This window comes from Anticarsia gemmatalis, chromosome 9 (assembly GCF_050436995.1).
Source record: "Anticarsia gemmatalis isolate Benzon Research Colony breed Stoneville strain chromosome 9, ilAntGemm2 primary, whole genome shotgun sequence".
In the NCBI taxonomy this organism is placed as follows: Eukaryota; Metazoa; Arthropoda; class Insecta; order Lepidoptera; family Erebidae; genus Anticarsia; species Anticarsia gemmatalis.
In genome coordinates this window covers 2,524,985-2,538,233 of record NC_134753.1, presented here as the reverse complement: position 1 = coordinate 2,538,233, position 13,249 = coordinate 2,524,985, and the positions used below count along the sequence as shown (strand labels likewise).

General features: G+C 34.1%; 2 protein-coding genes across 2 annotated transcripts; one reads left to right on the top strand and one right to left on the bottom strand.

Annotated features, from left to right (window-relative positions):
- Nucleotides 1–98: 98 nt before the first annotated feature.
- Nucleotides 99–3,122, top strand: LOC142975218 (UBX domain-containing protein 1). Its single transcript, XM_076117946.1, has 6 exons — nucleotides 99–236; nucleotides 315–711; nucleotides 1,275–1,459; nucleotides 1,823–1,996; nucleotides 2,473–2,591; nucleotides 2,959–3,122. Exons 1-6 carry the CDS (start codon nucleotides 187–189, stop codon nucleotides 3,000–3,002), a joined length of 969 nt encoding a protein of 322 aa, XP_075974061.1. The 5' UTR covers nucleotides 99–186; the 3' UTR covers nucleotides 3,003–3,122.
- A 399-nt stretch (nucleotides 3,123–3,521) lies between these two features.
- RNaseX25 (Ribonuclease X25) lies at nucleotides 3,522–10,938 on the bottom strand. Its single transcript, XM_076118275.1, has 3 exons — nucleotides 10,771–10,938; nucleotides 10,385–10,695; nucleotides 3,522–6,951 (listed from the first exon to the last, which is right to left on the bottom strand). Exons 1-3 carry the CDS (start codon nucleotides 10,812–10,814, stop codon nucleotides 6,488–6,490), a joined length of 819 nt encoding a protein of 272 aa, XP_075974390.1. The 5' UTR covers nucleotides 10,815–10,938; the 3' UTR covers nucleotides 3,522–6,487.
- Nucleotides 10,939–13,249: the final 2,311 nt, after the last annotated feature.

Below are 13,249 nucleotides of genomic sequence, written 5' to 3'. Positions count from 1 at the left end.
GATAGATTATTTATTAATTAAATTATTTCTTTTGATGAGAGCTAGAACTCTGCTCTGTAGAGAAAACGAAACGTGACTTTAAATTATTATCTGTGCATTTTAAAAAGTACAGCTGATGGATGATGAATTTATATTTTGGTGTCGGAATATAATTAATTACATAGTTTTACAGTAAATAATTAAAAAATGGCAGAAATAGAAACACTCATCGAAATGGGATTTTCCAAAGAGAGGGCGTAAGTATTCTATCGCTACATGCATAGTTACAAGTGGTATCGGTAACCTATTTCTGATAATGGATTTACGTGTTTTAGAGAAAAAGCTCTGGCGGTTACTAACTACAAGGGAGTGGAGCCGGCTATGGAGTGGCTGTTGGCTCACGCTGATGACCCGGCAGCGGACGTAGGGCAGACAGTGGGGTCTACATCGAGCGCGGACGCGGCGCCACCTCCGGCGCCGGAATCTTCCACGACAACTACGCAGGAGCCGGTGGATGGTGCTGAAGTAAAGTCGTACAAGTGCGACGTGTGTGGTAAACTGCTCAAGGATCAAGATGAGATGGAGTACCACGCGGCAAAGACTGATCATAGTAGCTTCTCTGAATCTACGGAAGAGAAGAAGGCACTGACTGAAGAGGAAAAGAAGGCTCAACTGGCACTCCTTGAGGAGAGGATGAAACAGAAACGAAAAGAACGAGAGGAAAGGGAAAAGGTATGTTTGTGTTTTAATGTTGTATGACACACTTGCATCTTATTGGAATTTTTTGTGTAACATGTTTTGGTAATGTGATTCACTAATGAGTAAGTACTATGTAAAGATATCTACATTGTAGACATATATTTAAGCTGCGTAAATAAGATGATTGTAAACTCCAATTTTAAATCTTACTACCCGGACGAGTCTATCAACAGCTTATCCTGTCCATCAGTAAATGTTATAGTAATTTCTATTGCTTTGGCCCTATAACTGTTTAGAATGAGGGGTAAATACTAGATACGGGCTTGTTAAGAGATAATATTGTAATTATCAATGGTTGTTGTGTGTGTTGGTCTTTCCCATTAAGATGAACTGAATGGATTTTGATGCAATTATAGATGTATCCTTTGCACACACTTATTATTAGTAAGTCTCAAACAACATTACTCTCAGCACCTTGTGTAAAAGATGGAATCATCATGCCATAGAAATTGGATGACCCAAGTAAGCCAAAGTCCAGCCAACTTCTATTAACCAAAAGAAACAAGTGAAAACTTGAAATTTCCCTTGTATTTCAGGCTGAAGCTCTAGAACGCGAGCGTGTCCGCATCAAATCAGGGAAAGAGATGCAAGATGCACGTCTCCGGCTGCAAGAGCAAGAGATGCAGAAGTTAGTGGAACAGCGCCGTAGGGAGAAGGTTGAGGATCAGAAGGCGAGAGAGAGGGTGCGAGCACAGATCGAGGCTGACAAACAGGCTAGGAAGTAAGTTCATATTGCAGCGATACATTTTTTATGCAGTGGTTGATTTAACTGATATGACCATGGTGTTAGGTTCCTCCTACAGTTATTTTGGGTATTCCCCTGATCATAACTTGTATGCTATGCTAATACTACACAGTAGGGATTGTGATTTTTATGTTTTTGTTTGTCTGGAAGTGACGTTTTCATTATCTAATCAAAATAATGCGTAGCAGCGATATACGACATAACTAGCGGAAACTTAAATTTGTATTAAGTTAATCATGGCATATTTATTTAGAAAAATGAATCAATATATAGAAAATATTTTAATTAACTTTTTTTTTCTCATACATCATTTCTTTACTCATATTTTACCACCTTCAGGCTAGCAGCATCAGGCCAGCCGCCAGCGGCAGCGCCCGCTCCAGCCCCCCCACCGGTGGCGGCGCCGGCCGGACCCAAGGCCACATACGAACAGGCCAGGATTCAACTACGACTCCCTGATGGACAGGCCATCGCACACACCTTCGGGGCTAAGGAACAACTGGCAGCTGTCAGGTTAGCTGATGATCTCTTTAAAGATTATCTATTGTTTTCTTTTGTATTGTGTCAGGCTTGCTAAAGGAGTACAATGATAAGTAATGCAGCCACACTAGTGGTCTGAGTAGTGCAGTGTTTATGCTGGTCACCATGCCACTACAAGTATTTATACAATCTACAAACAGTTATTGGTATGGTTGTACTTTTTGTCTGTTTTTTGTATTTTTGTAAAAGTGCCTGCTACACAAAAGAGATACTTACTCAGTTCTCAGTGCAGATTTGTCTGTTTAATAGTGGCATGTCACTGTTTTTACAATGTTATTCACATATAATACAGGGTAAGCCATAAGCCAAGAGCATGACTTAATTCAAAGCTACTACGAACATTCTAAAAGACTTAAAACCCCAATAACAATTGGAATTGAGCTTGTGAACTGAAAAGCAGTTGCAGACCCTGCCACCAAGCTCCCTCAATTTTTTTTTTAATATTTCAGACTGTTCTTGCAAATGAACGCGGAGGAGTTCGCGCAACAGGACAGCTTCAAACTGATGACCACATTCCCAAAGAAGATATTCACAACAGAGGATTATGATAAACCACTCGACTTATTAGGTAACTTTTAACTAAAACATTTACTTTTACTGTGATGCAGTAAACTGCTACTGTGCCTTCAGGTGTTATAGGTTCGATTTCCATATGCAACAAATATTTGACTAAACCACAATTAATTATTTCGCCGAAATGCGCCAAGTTCATGCGTTATAATGACGGCCCAAACTCCGGGTAGCTATCGAAAACATTCAAACAGAATTTCAGAAAAAATATTAGCACTGCACATTTGCACAAGTTGCAAATCGAATCTAACTCATGATCTGCACTGCTGTTGCGAGTTTGCGACTCAACTGCTGACATCACAAAAGCAATCTTAAATATTGCTATTAAATTCCAATTTCTGTTATAATACTTTTATTTATTTCAGGTCTGGTACCGTCAGCAGTAATCATAGTATCTCGAGGCCAGTGAGGAGCCAAATATAATAATTTATAAACTTGTATTGTATAACGTTGGGTTCGGGCAGCGGCACAAATGTTCAATTGTAACTCTCAGCCAAGACTTGGTGGAAATAAAGTCTGTGTTGTGTAATCATACATGTTTTTATTTAACCTTAAAATTGCAGACTGCTGGGGAATAGGAGTAAAAAAAGTAAAAAAGTTTCTCCTGCATGTAGACATTTGATGGTTATTAACATAAATGTTGAGCTTGAAAATCAATCTTCAATAGAACTTATATGGCAATATTATTCGATACGAACGGACGTGCATTTATATGTAACAAGAAACATGTGCTTATCGTATGAATAGGTGTAAGCGCCTTGAATAAATCGCTTGTTCTTTTATATTATTATTTTTATATTGCGATGGTTGAACATGGTCTAATCTTCCAAATACCAAAATGTCTGATTTGCATGATGAGTATCCACCCGAAATAGTTGCCTACGAATTTCAAGGTTAAATTTAGTGAAACAAAAATAAAACAAACACGTTCATAATCCCTTTTATTAACTATCAAAGTATAAAATGGTTAACAGACGAAGGCATTAGTAGCAAAAAAGTTAGATTTAGTCATTACATTTAAACTTAATACAAAAACTGTTAGCAATGATTAGTAGGTGTTAAAACAATTACTTGTGCTTAGTCAAAATAAACTCTATATGTGTGAAAACAAGGTCTAAAGTGTAAACAAACTATTGTATGACTATGACGAGCCTCTATAATGAAAAACTAGTAAATTCTATACTATGTTGGCACAAGACTATCTTACGAACAAACGAGTTTCTGATTTATTTGTGTTCGCGCATTTGTCATTCTGTCTTATGAGAAATTGTATATAAATTAATATTATTGGAAAACTGATACATAGTCATCTGATTCCAAACTAAGCAGAGCTTGTACTATACTGAACAGATAACTGATACACATACTAATAAACTTCCAAATACATATTTATATAGATACATTTATAAGCAGGCTCAGAACAGATACTCGTGCTCATCAAACAAGTATTTGTCCCGGGTAGGATTCGAACGCATCACATGCGATGCTACAGTTATTGCGGCGAGGTGACCATGTAATCCACTGTTAGAAAACAAAACTACGAAAAATGGCAAATACGCAAACACACAAGTCTCACAATAAAAATAGTTTTAATACAATATTAAATTACGCAAGAAAAATGCTTCAATGAGATAGTAACTAGTAAGTACAATGATATTGCGAAAAAACCTACAAACTATTTAATTTAACAATGAAATAGTCTATTTAATGTAAATACAGGACGGATTTTATATCACTGAGGTATTTTAAATATTATCAAAAATATGGGCTTTTAATACATTATGGTTTTTTAATAAATTTATTGTTCACAGAGTATATTAAAGTAGGTACTTTACTAAACTAGACTATTTCATCGCCATGATAGTAAAATTATACTTATCTAAATATAACAAAGTCAAAATACAAGAAATTTATTTTTGAAGGCCTATTTGTTGAAGTAGACATAGAGAAACTTATTACACTGGCCACGAAACAAGTAGGCAAGTAAGTATTCTTTAAACCTTTATCAAAATGATTACGACGTTATTTTTCGTTATATTTCTTATAGTTTCAAGATAATGGCAAAGTTAAAACTGCTAATAGAATAAGTATAATAATTAAACAAACAAATTAACTAAACAACAAAGGATAAAACAAAGAAGATAATATTGCAACATATTTAAAAACAACCATTACTATAGAATACCCGTTATTAAAGAATGTTAACACACTGGGCATATTTGAGAGTATAGTATGGCAACCCACTATGTAACTTTGGGTTGCCATACTTCACACACTCATGATAAAAGGCGCCAAATAACTTTATTTATTTGAACATAGCAACAGGCGTTGATCCATAACGTGCTCAAATATGTCACGTCTCTTGTTTTTTTGCTTCTTTGCAAGCAGTAGTTGGCAGCTTCACGAACATAAAGTTATTAAGCGCGTACTATAACTTATCAAATATTTTAACTAAGAAGTAAATAGTTATAATTGCTTACCTATAACCAAAAACAGCATTAGAAATTGAACTAGATTAAAATATATTTAAGTACAGAAAAATTGCACTAGAAAAGTTCAAAATATACAAACAAATAATTACAATTAATTTTGATCTGATTATTAAAATCTCATTAACATACTAACGCAAGAAAACTAGCATTTTATAGAGAGCAATGTAACACAAGATGTAGGCATATAACTCTTCAAGAATAGTTTTGAAGCAAGAAGAATAAAAGTATAAGTGTAAAAGCTCATGTCACTAGACTAATTAGATAAATTCCTTTCCGGGTTTGTATGACTGTTCGCAATAAACTCAAAATGTAGGTACAGAACCAATTTTCATGGGGGTTTTCACCAATAGATAGAGATATTGTAGTTATAGTGTATAATTTGTCTGGGTGTAACCTGCAAGAAGCCGGGCAGACCGCTAGTTGAATATAAATAAAAAAATATTGTATATCAGATTTCATTCATCTGCTTAGATACTTATAAGTTATTATATTAATACATTTATTGAGCTAGCAAGTAAAAAGAAGAAAACAGACTTTTACCAACTGAAAATGAAAATGGCTAGATTTTTTTAAGATTAATTTATGTAATATCAACGTTATGCCAGTTATTTTAATAGTGTATTTTGTTTCAATGTCAATCAACTTTTTACTTGCAATAATAAGCTTAAAAGCATTCTATTTTATCAAGAATAGAGATAATTAATATGACTTCACGATTAATAGACAGATGACTGTAAAACTTATAAGGAAGAGTACGCAAACTAGCCAGAAACTAGGCTTCTAACGAACTAACAGCCAAAGTATGGCACATTTTGGAGAACAGAAAGTATACACATGGATATATTATATACATGCAAAATAATATCATATTTCAGAATTTAAGTTTAGGCCCTGCATTTTTTTTACAAATACTCTGCTTTTAATAAACATTTTTTGAAATGGTAACACTGGGCTATACTCAGTGAATTAGCCATATTTACTTCATGCAAAGACAAAAATTTATATAATAAGTATACAAAATAGATTTATTACATGACACGGATTTTGTTTTGAACTTTATGATAGTCAATCTGCCAGTTTCAAAACCTACAGATAAGTACCAGAGAGTGTATCAAAGTATTTATGAAGATTAACCGATGCATATCTGAAAGTGATAACACTGACTGTTTATGAGTAAATGTCCATATAAGTGAAAATACGTTTATTTGACTATCAATCAATATAATATCATAAAATAGGCATCAAATAAGTTAGTATTAGTAACTCATTCAGTAAACATTATGCAATTATCTTAATGGCCAATCTCTGCAAATATAATAACAACTTAAGCACTTTAAAACACTTTAAAAAGCTTCGATTATACGAACATTTACTCACAAAACAAAAATATTACACGAACTCATTACAAAGTCAACCACTGCAACCAGTTGGTAAACTTATACAACTGCACCAACTCTCTCCTCGGTGGTTGATCAGGGTATATAATATCAGCATTAACATTACAATTAGTTAGCGCTCCATCCACAAACCGAGCCAAGTGTTCTGCGCAGTCAATGAGTTTCAACTCTTTATCAAAACAGATGCGCAGTTCAAACAAATATTGAACATGGTCCTCATACTTACACTGTATTGAAGGTCTCTTACCCAGCTTGGAAACAATCGCTTCGTTAATTTCCGCTACAGTCACCGGTTTGATATCTGAAGGGAAGATCTTCGCGTCGCCTAGTATTTTCGTCATGGAGTATGTTTTGAGGAATTCTAAACCTTTGGAGAAGTATTTGAGTTCGCTGTTTAATGGTTCTATGGCGGCTGCGCATGTGCCGTGTTTGTTCCATTCGTGTGCCCAGAAATCGTAGATTGGGGTGCCTGGGATTGTATATTAAGTTTTAAATGATAGACAGGTAACTTATAGATTTATTTATTATCTAGGTTTTGCACTTTTGATGACGTATAATTTCTAAATCAAAGTGTAACGTAGCGATCAAACCTATTTTTGCAGTACCATTTATGGGCCCTCATGCGGTAGATAAAGGGGAAAAGGTGGTTCAAACTTCACTGTCATGACATATGGCTATGAAAAACTAGTTATCCTAGTTTCGATTAAACACCGATAATAATATAGAATCGGGTACAATACAAGCTATCAGATTTTGACTTCCAGTTAAATTACGCAAAATAAAACGCAAAATATAATTACTTTCTGCACGCCAATTTCAACTTTACTGTGGTGACCACTAAGTGACTTGTCGTTTGATAAACAAAAACTATGGATGTTTTCATATGTGTTGACTTGCACACCTATGTAGTATGTATATTGTATACATTGTTAAAGACTGTGTATCGTGTTTAACTTCAAACAATCACACAGTTTTTCCTGTTTAGAAGAACATTCGACTACCATTAAGTGGCAATGTGAATTGTGTATACTTTAGTTGCGTAGAAGTTGGCATATGTATTAGGAAGTCCCCAATTCATTGAATGGATTTATTTTCCTCATGATTGCAATAATTTTATATTGTTATGTTAAAAATAACATTTGTTAATAAATGTAGTAAATAAATAAATATATCCTTGATCAAATGATAACCAATATACATAATATATGTAATACTAACCACCCTTTTTCCAAGGAAAAAATAAATCTAGCACCTCTATTATACGAGCTTTATAATTTTTAGTTATTTATTAGTTCATAAAGATCCAGCACCCTCACCCATCCCCACCCACCATCCGTACGGTAAGATATTGCTATAAAAGCAATGGTTATCAAAAAAATTGGGTAGTCAAAGAAAAACTCTACACAAGACAAGTTACAAAAAAATAGATATAGGTACTATAGGCATCCACCAGTGGCTTTGCCCACATGGAATTTCACCTCCTTAAGAGTGTAATTTCCAAAAATCCTTTCTTAGTGCTCCTCTACACTTCCTAAGGAATTTTCAAACCAAATTTCAGCTTTCTACTCTCATTCTTTCAGCTGTGCGTTGTCTATCAATCAGTCAGTCACTCATTAAAAGAAAAGTTTTATACAGGGTGTCCCAAAACTCAACGATAATCCGAGACAGGATGAAAGGCCAAGTCATACCGGCTATAGGAAAAATAAAAAAAAAAATCCATATCACTTAGTTCAGCAATAATAGACACTTTTCAAAAAAGTTGAAATTCCACACCCTTGGTCGCATTTTCAAGTCCTGTGATCAACAATGTCACAATTTCGCTGTGTTTTTTTTAATTTCGTGATCTTAATTAAATATGCTATTAATCGTATAATAAATTAATGCACAAAACATTGTTAATTTAATAAAAAAAGTTAAGTTTTAGTGAGTCATCTTTCTCCAAAATATCGTTAGTCAACTTTGACGCTTCATACTGAAAAAAAAATGTACTACACTATCCTTGGCAAGTTATTTCAAAAGTTGGCGCATTTAATCAAGATTTCAAAATGGTATAACACTTGCCACTTTTCTTGCCATTAAAAATGTTATTTTTATTTGAACGAAGAGTATCCTCGCAAATGGATCGGACGCAGTGGCACAATTTTATGGCATCCTCGTTCCCCCGATCTAAATCTAGTAGATATTTTTTACTGGGAATGCATAAAAGAAAAAGTCTATTCAAAATCAATACAAAATCTATCAGAACTTGGCCAGAAAATTGACACAGCATCAGAAGAAATAAATGCAAGGAATTTTGCTTGACTGGTGAAAAAATCTTTTGTACGTCGTTGCAGAGCCTGTATTCGTGCCAGAGGAAAACAATTCGGAATTACTTTAGTTTAAGGAGAATAATTAAATAAGAACGATGGTTCGTTCATTCTTTTTTTTTATTACCATTACCTATTATGTAATTAAATATTGGTTATGGACCGACTCAATTAGATCTTTCCTAAAAATAATTGCTTTCCTCTGGCACCAATACAGGCTCTGCAACGGCGTACAAAAGATCTTTGCACGAGTCAAGCAAAATTCCTTGCATTTATTTCTTCTGACGCTGTGTTAATTTTCTGGCGAAGTTCTGATAGATTTTGTATTGATTTTGAATAGACTTTTTCTTTTATGCATTCCCAGTAAAAAATATCTACTAGATTTAGATCGGGGGAACGAGGATGCCATAAAATTGTGCCACTGCGTCCGATCCATTTGCGAGGATACTCTTCGTTCAAATAAAAATAACATTTTTAATGGCAAGAAAAGTGGCAAGTGTTATACCATTTTGAAATCTTGATTAAATGCGCCAACTTTTGAAATAACTTGCCAAGGGTAGTGTAGTACATTTTTTTTTCAATATGAAGCGTCAAAGTTAACTGACGATATTTTTGTGAACGATGACTAACTAAAACTTAACTTTTTTTATTAAATTAACAATGTTTTGTGCATTAATTTGTTTTACGAGTGATAGCATATTTAATGAAGATCACGAAATTCAAAAAAACACAGCGAAATTGTGACATTGGTGATCACAGGACTTGAAAATGCGACCAAGGGTGTGGAATTTTAACTTTTTTGAAAAGTGTCTATTATTGCTGAACTAAGTGATATGGAATTTTTTTTTTATTTTTCCTAGAACCGGTATGACTTGGCCTTTCATCCTGTCTCGTATTATCGTTGAGTTATGGGACACCCTGTATACATTGAATAATTGAAAAAAATAATACATTTTTATTTCTTATTGTGTAACCGCATAAAGTAAGGTAATAAAGTACATTTTTTATTACCACAGCTAATAATACATATGTGATAATTTGTAATAATAGTGTGTTGAGATATGTTTTTAGGTTACTGTACTTTTTATTTGTTGTTTATGTAATACAATATTATGCATCATCTGAAACACCCTCATTTAAGTAGGTATGTATCTGTAGTTTGATAGATTGTCTTACTCATTTAGATAGATTGAGCAAACCCCATTTTTTGCATAGAGCTGTTAATTTACTTTAATTTAGTAAAAGACCAGACGTTTTTTTTATTCTGTTAACATCTGTATACTTTTATATATAACCTATATACCCATCTGCCTTATCTTTATCAGTGTATAACAGGTATTGAAAGATGTTATTTTAAATGACACTACAGAATGAAAATAAATTGAGAAAGGACACCTAGATGGCAGGATGCTGGTTGAGTTTGATATGTAGTATGAAAGAACACATGCAATACATAAGAAAATTGATAGCTTTTACAAATCATGAGGCAACTGTGAGCAAGGAAACTTATCAAACAATACAACTAACACAATAGATAAAACATGGTGATTTTTATTATTGTATAAACAAATATAAGATAAGATAAAAAAAATATACCTTTCTCAATGTTAGTCCAAGACTGCTCCAATTCATCTTCAATAGGCTTCACTTGTTCTGGGTCAAATAACCAAGTACTATTACAGTTGAAAGGGCCTTTAGTACCTAATTTTGTAGGCCAGGAACCATGGATCGTCCACACATCCCTATTATTAGGGTAGGAACAGCTGTGATTAGGTTTATTGTGCACCCAAGCTTTGCACACAGTTGCTGGCCAATGTTGAGTAAATATCAAGAAATCCCAATCAGTACTACCCGTAAAATCATTAGGCTTAAAGTGCTTCACGTGCACCAGCTGCGCAACATCCAAGCTAAAAGAAAATTTACGTTTTACAGTTTTGAATTCGTGTTATTTCAACGAAACATATCGTGACCTCAAAGCTTACCTTAGATAGAGAATTAGTAGCGAAAATACACTCTTATTAAACATGTTTGTTTACTAAGATCACAGCCTGTTTCGTAATAATTCCGTTGTGAATAAATTACATAAATTCCGCTTCGTTTTTATACACGACAACAAAACTATGTTCACCTACTACGAAATGAAAAATACGATTACATGTCAAACGTCAGTGTCAAAACTTTCATGTGAAGATGACATTAAATTCAACCGTTCGGAAGCCAAAGCTATTATTTTCTTTTTTACTTTAATTCAAATACTATACCTAAATATTTCACTAATATAATAACTGTTCATGGAATAAATCTGTGGTATAATAAAATATATCAAATTAAACTAGTGACAAAGATAGTTAATAAATGAATGATCCATTTATTTAGTTCCACAATCTCCTCATAGATGTCACTACCAACAAGAAAGTAACATCGTATTGAATTTATCGCAGACAGCTGAAGTTAGGTGGTTTTTATGAATCTGAATTTTCTGAAGAGAGAAATTCCTTTGATGCTTTATCCATGACTGCTTGTACTAAACTACTTTTTGAGTCATGAAGTGCGATCATCTATTCGTTGAAATAACGAGCACATAGATAATATGAATCGTTTTTTAGATGAGACATTATAGAAAAAAGTAATTTCTGCGAGACGCTTGAAGAGCTAATAAATAATCTGCTATAATATTAAATTTTATTTCTATTAAATAATACTCAAGTAGAATTTAGCTTTGCCGTTTTTTAGAGTTATTGTAATTACCTATGTGCTTCAACATGTTCGTGTTTTTCGAATAAATATAGTCAGGTCATGTTATTACACTCAAATGTTTATATTATTCGAAATAAGGGCCCAAATACGCGTATAGAATACGTTATAATAATGCTAAACACGTGACTATGAGGGTAGGATTGGAACATAGGAAGGAGAGACATGGATTGCTTCTTAATTGTAAGTAACCAGATTCAATTCCGTTTGTATTATTTTTCTTATGATTGCATTACGTCTCTATTTTTATCGTGAGCCTAGCATAAGCACCCTACTTGGACTTTTTGTGCCATTTAAAATTGATTAAAACAATAGGACACGACCTCCTTTAAGAGCTTCGATAGCAGCGTGGTGGACTCAAGACCTAAATTTTATTTCATTCCGAAAGCTTACCAAACATCAGGATCGAGAAATGGATCCTTACGAAGGCAGTACCTTTCTAAAATACAGTAAATCACCTATCCTTCTGTCTTTTAGCCTGACCACCAAGATAATAACGAATCAGAAGACATGAACATTATGATTTAGTCCCTCGAAGCCAGCGGACGCTGACCCAAGCTTTTTTCACAATACCGTTGATGTCTAACCTCATTCCGAGTTTTTCTTCTCCCGTCATTCGGTCCGGTGCACCAATGAAAAAAGACAATCGCGTGTTTCACGATACAATGGGCAGGTCTCGCCACATAACAACAGATGCATTATGAAGCTTGGTATGAACGCAATTAAATGCGCGCGCGCCGTTCTGACGCGTGAACAATATCGGGATGCCAGGTGGCTGATATTGATTTGTGAAAGGTTGGTGAGTGTAATCGGGGTTTTAAGTTGTGGGTGTTTAGAATATGGATCCATTTCGGCATGGCTTCCTATTTCTCATAAGCCATTTTATACCAACCGCAAGTGGTACACTCGTCAAATATACTTAGATTGGATTTGAATAGGTACTTACTGAGTTTTTCTTCTGGGTGTACGATGACATTAGACTTTCGGAAGCTATAGCTACTTATCTTTTTAATTCGAATGACCTCATAATCAAATTACATAGAAAATAATCGCCAATATTAGTACCTACATACCTACCTACATATTAAGGATCTTAATTATTTCAACGTTTAGAATATAAGTCTCATAAGCGTCCTTACCTTCTTTTCATGTCTAGGGCACGTGCCCTTTTAGAGACAGGCCAGACAGACACAAAAATGCGCCTTTAAATACAATGGTCACGTTTTTGCCCGTCTGAGATTTGTATAAAAAAATACCTTTACACAGATTGACCGTTCTATAATCTCTAGAAATATTTTTCTAGCTTTATTATCATAGTTGTATAAAGAGATAATATCTATCACAATTAAAACTATCTTCAACTTTCTGAATCGATTGCAAAAACGTTGAAAGCTAACCTCTCTCGTGCAGAGATAAATGTATGTTTAGGGCACCTTGCGAACTCAATGTCAACAGTTCGATGACTCGTTCAAACGTCCCTTGCGATAAATGCCTACCTACGTACCTACTCACTGCTCGATTAAACCGACAATCTTCCAATAAAACTTGCATTTGGCTTAGTGATGTGTTTATTGTTGGGAAAATTGTAATTGGGAACAACGTTTTGTGTTTATAAAGTCCTCTTTTTGAAAAGCAGGGATTACTTAAAACAAATAATGTATTTACCAGAATATAAATAGCAGGCACAAATGCAGAGTCAAAATTATT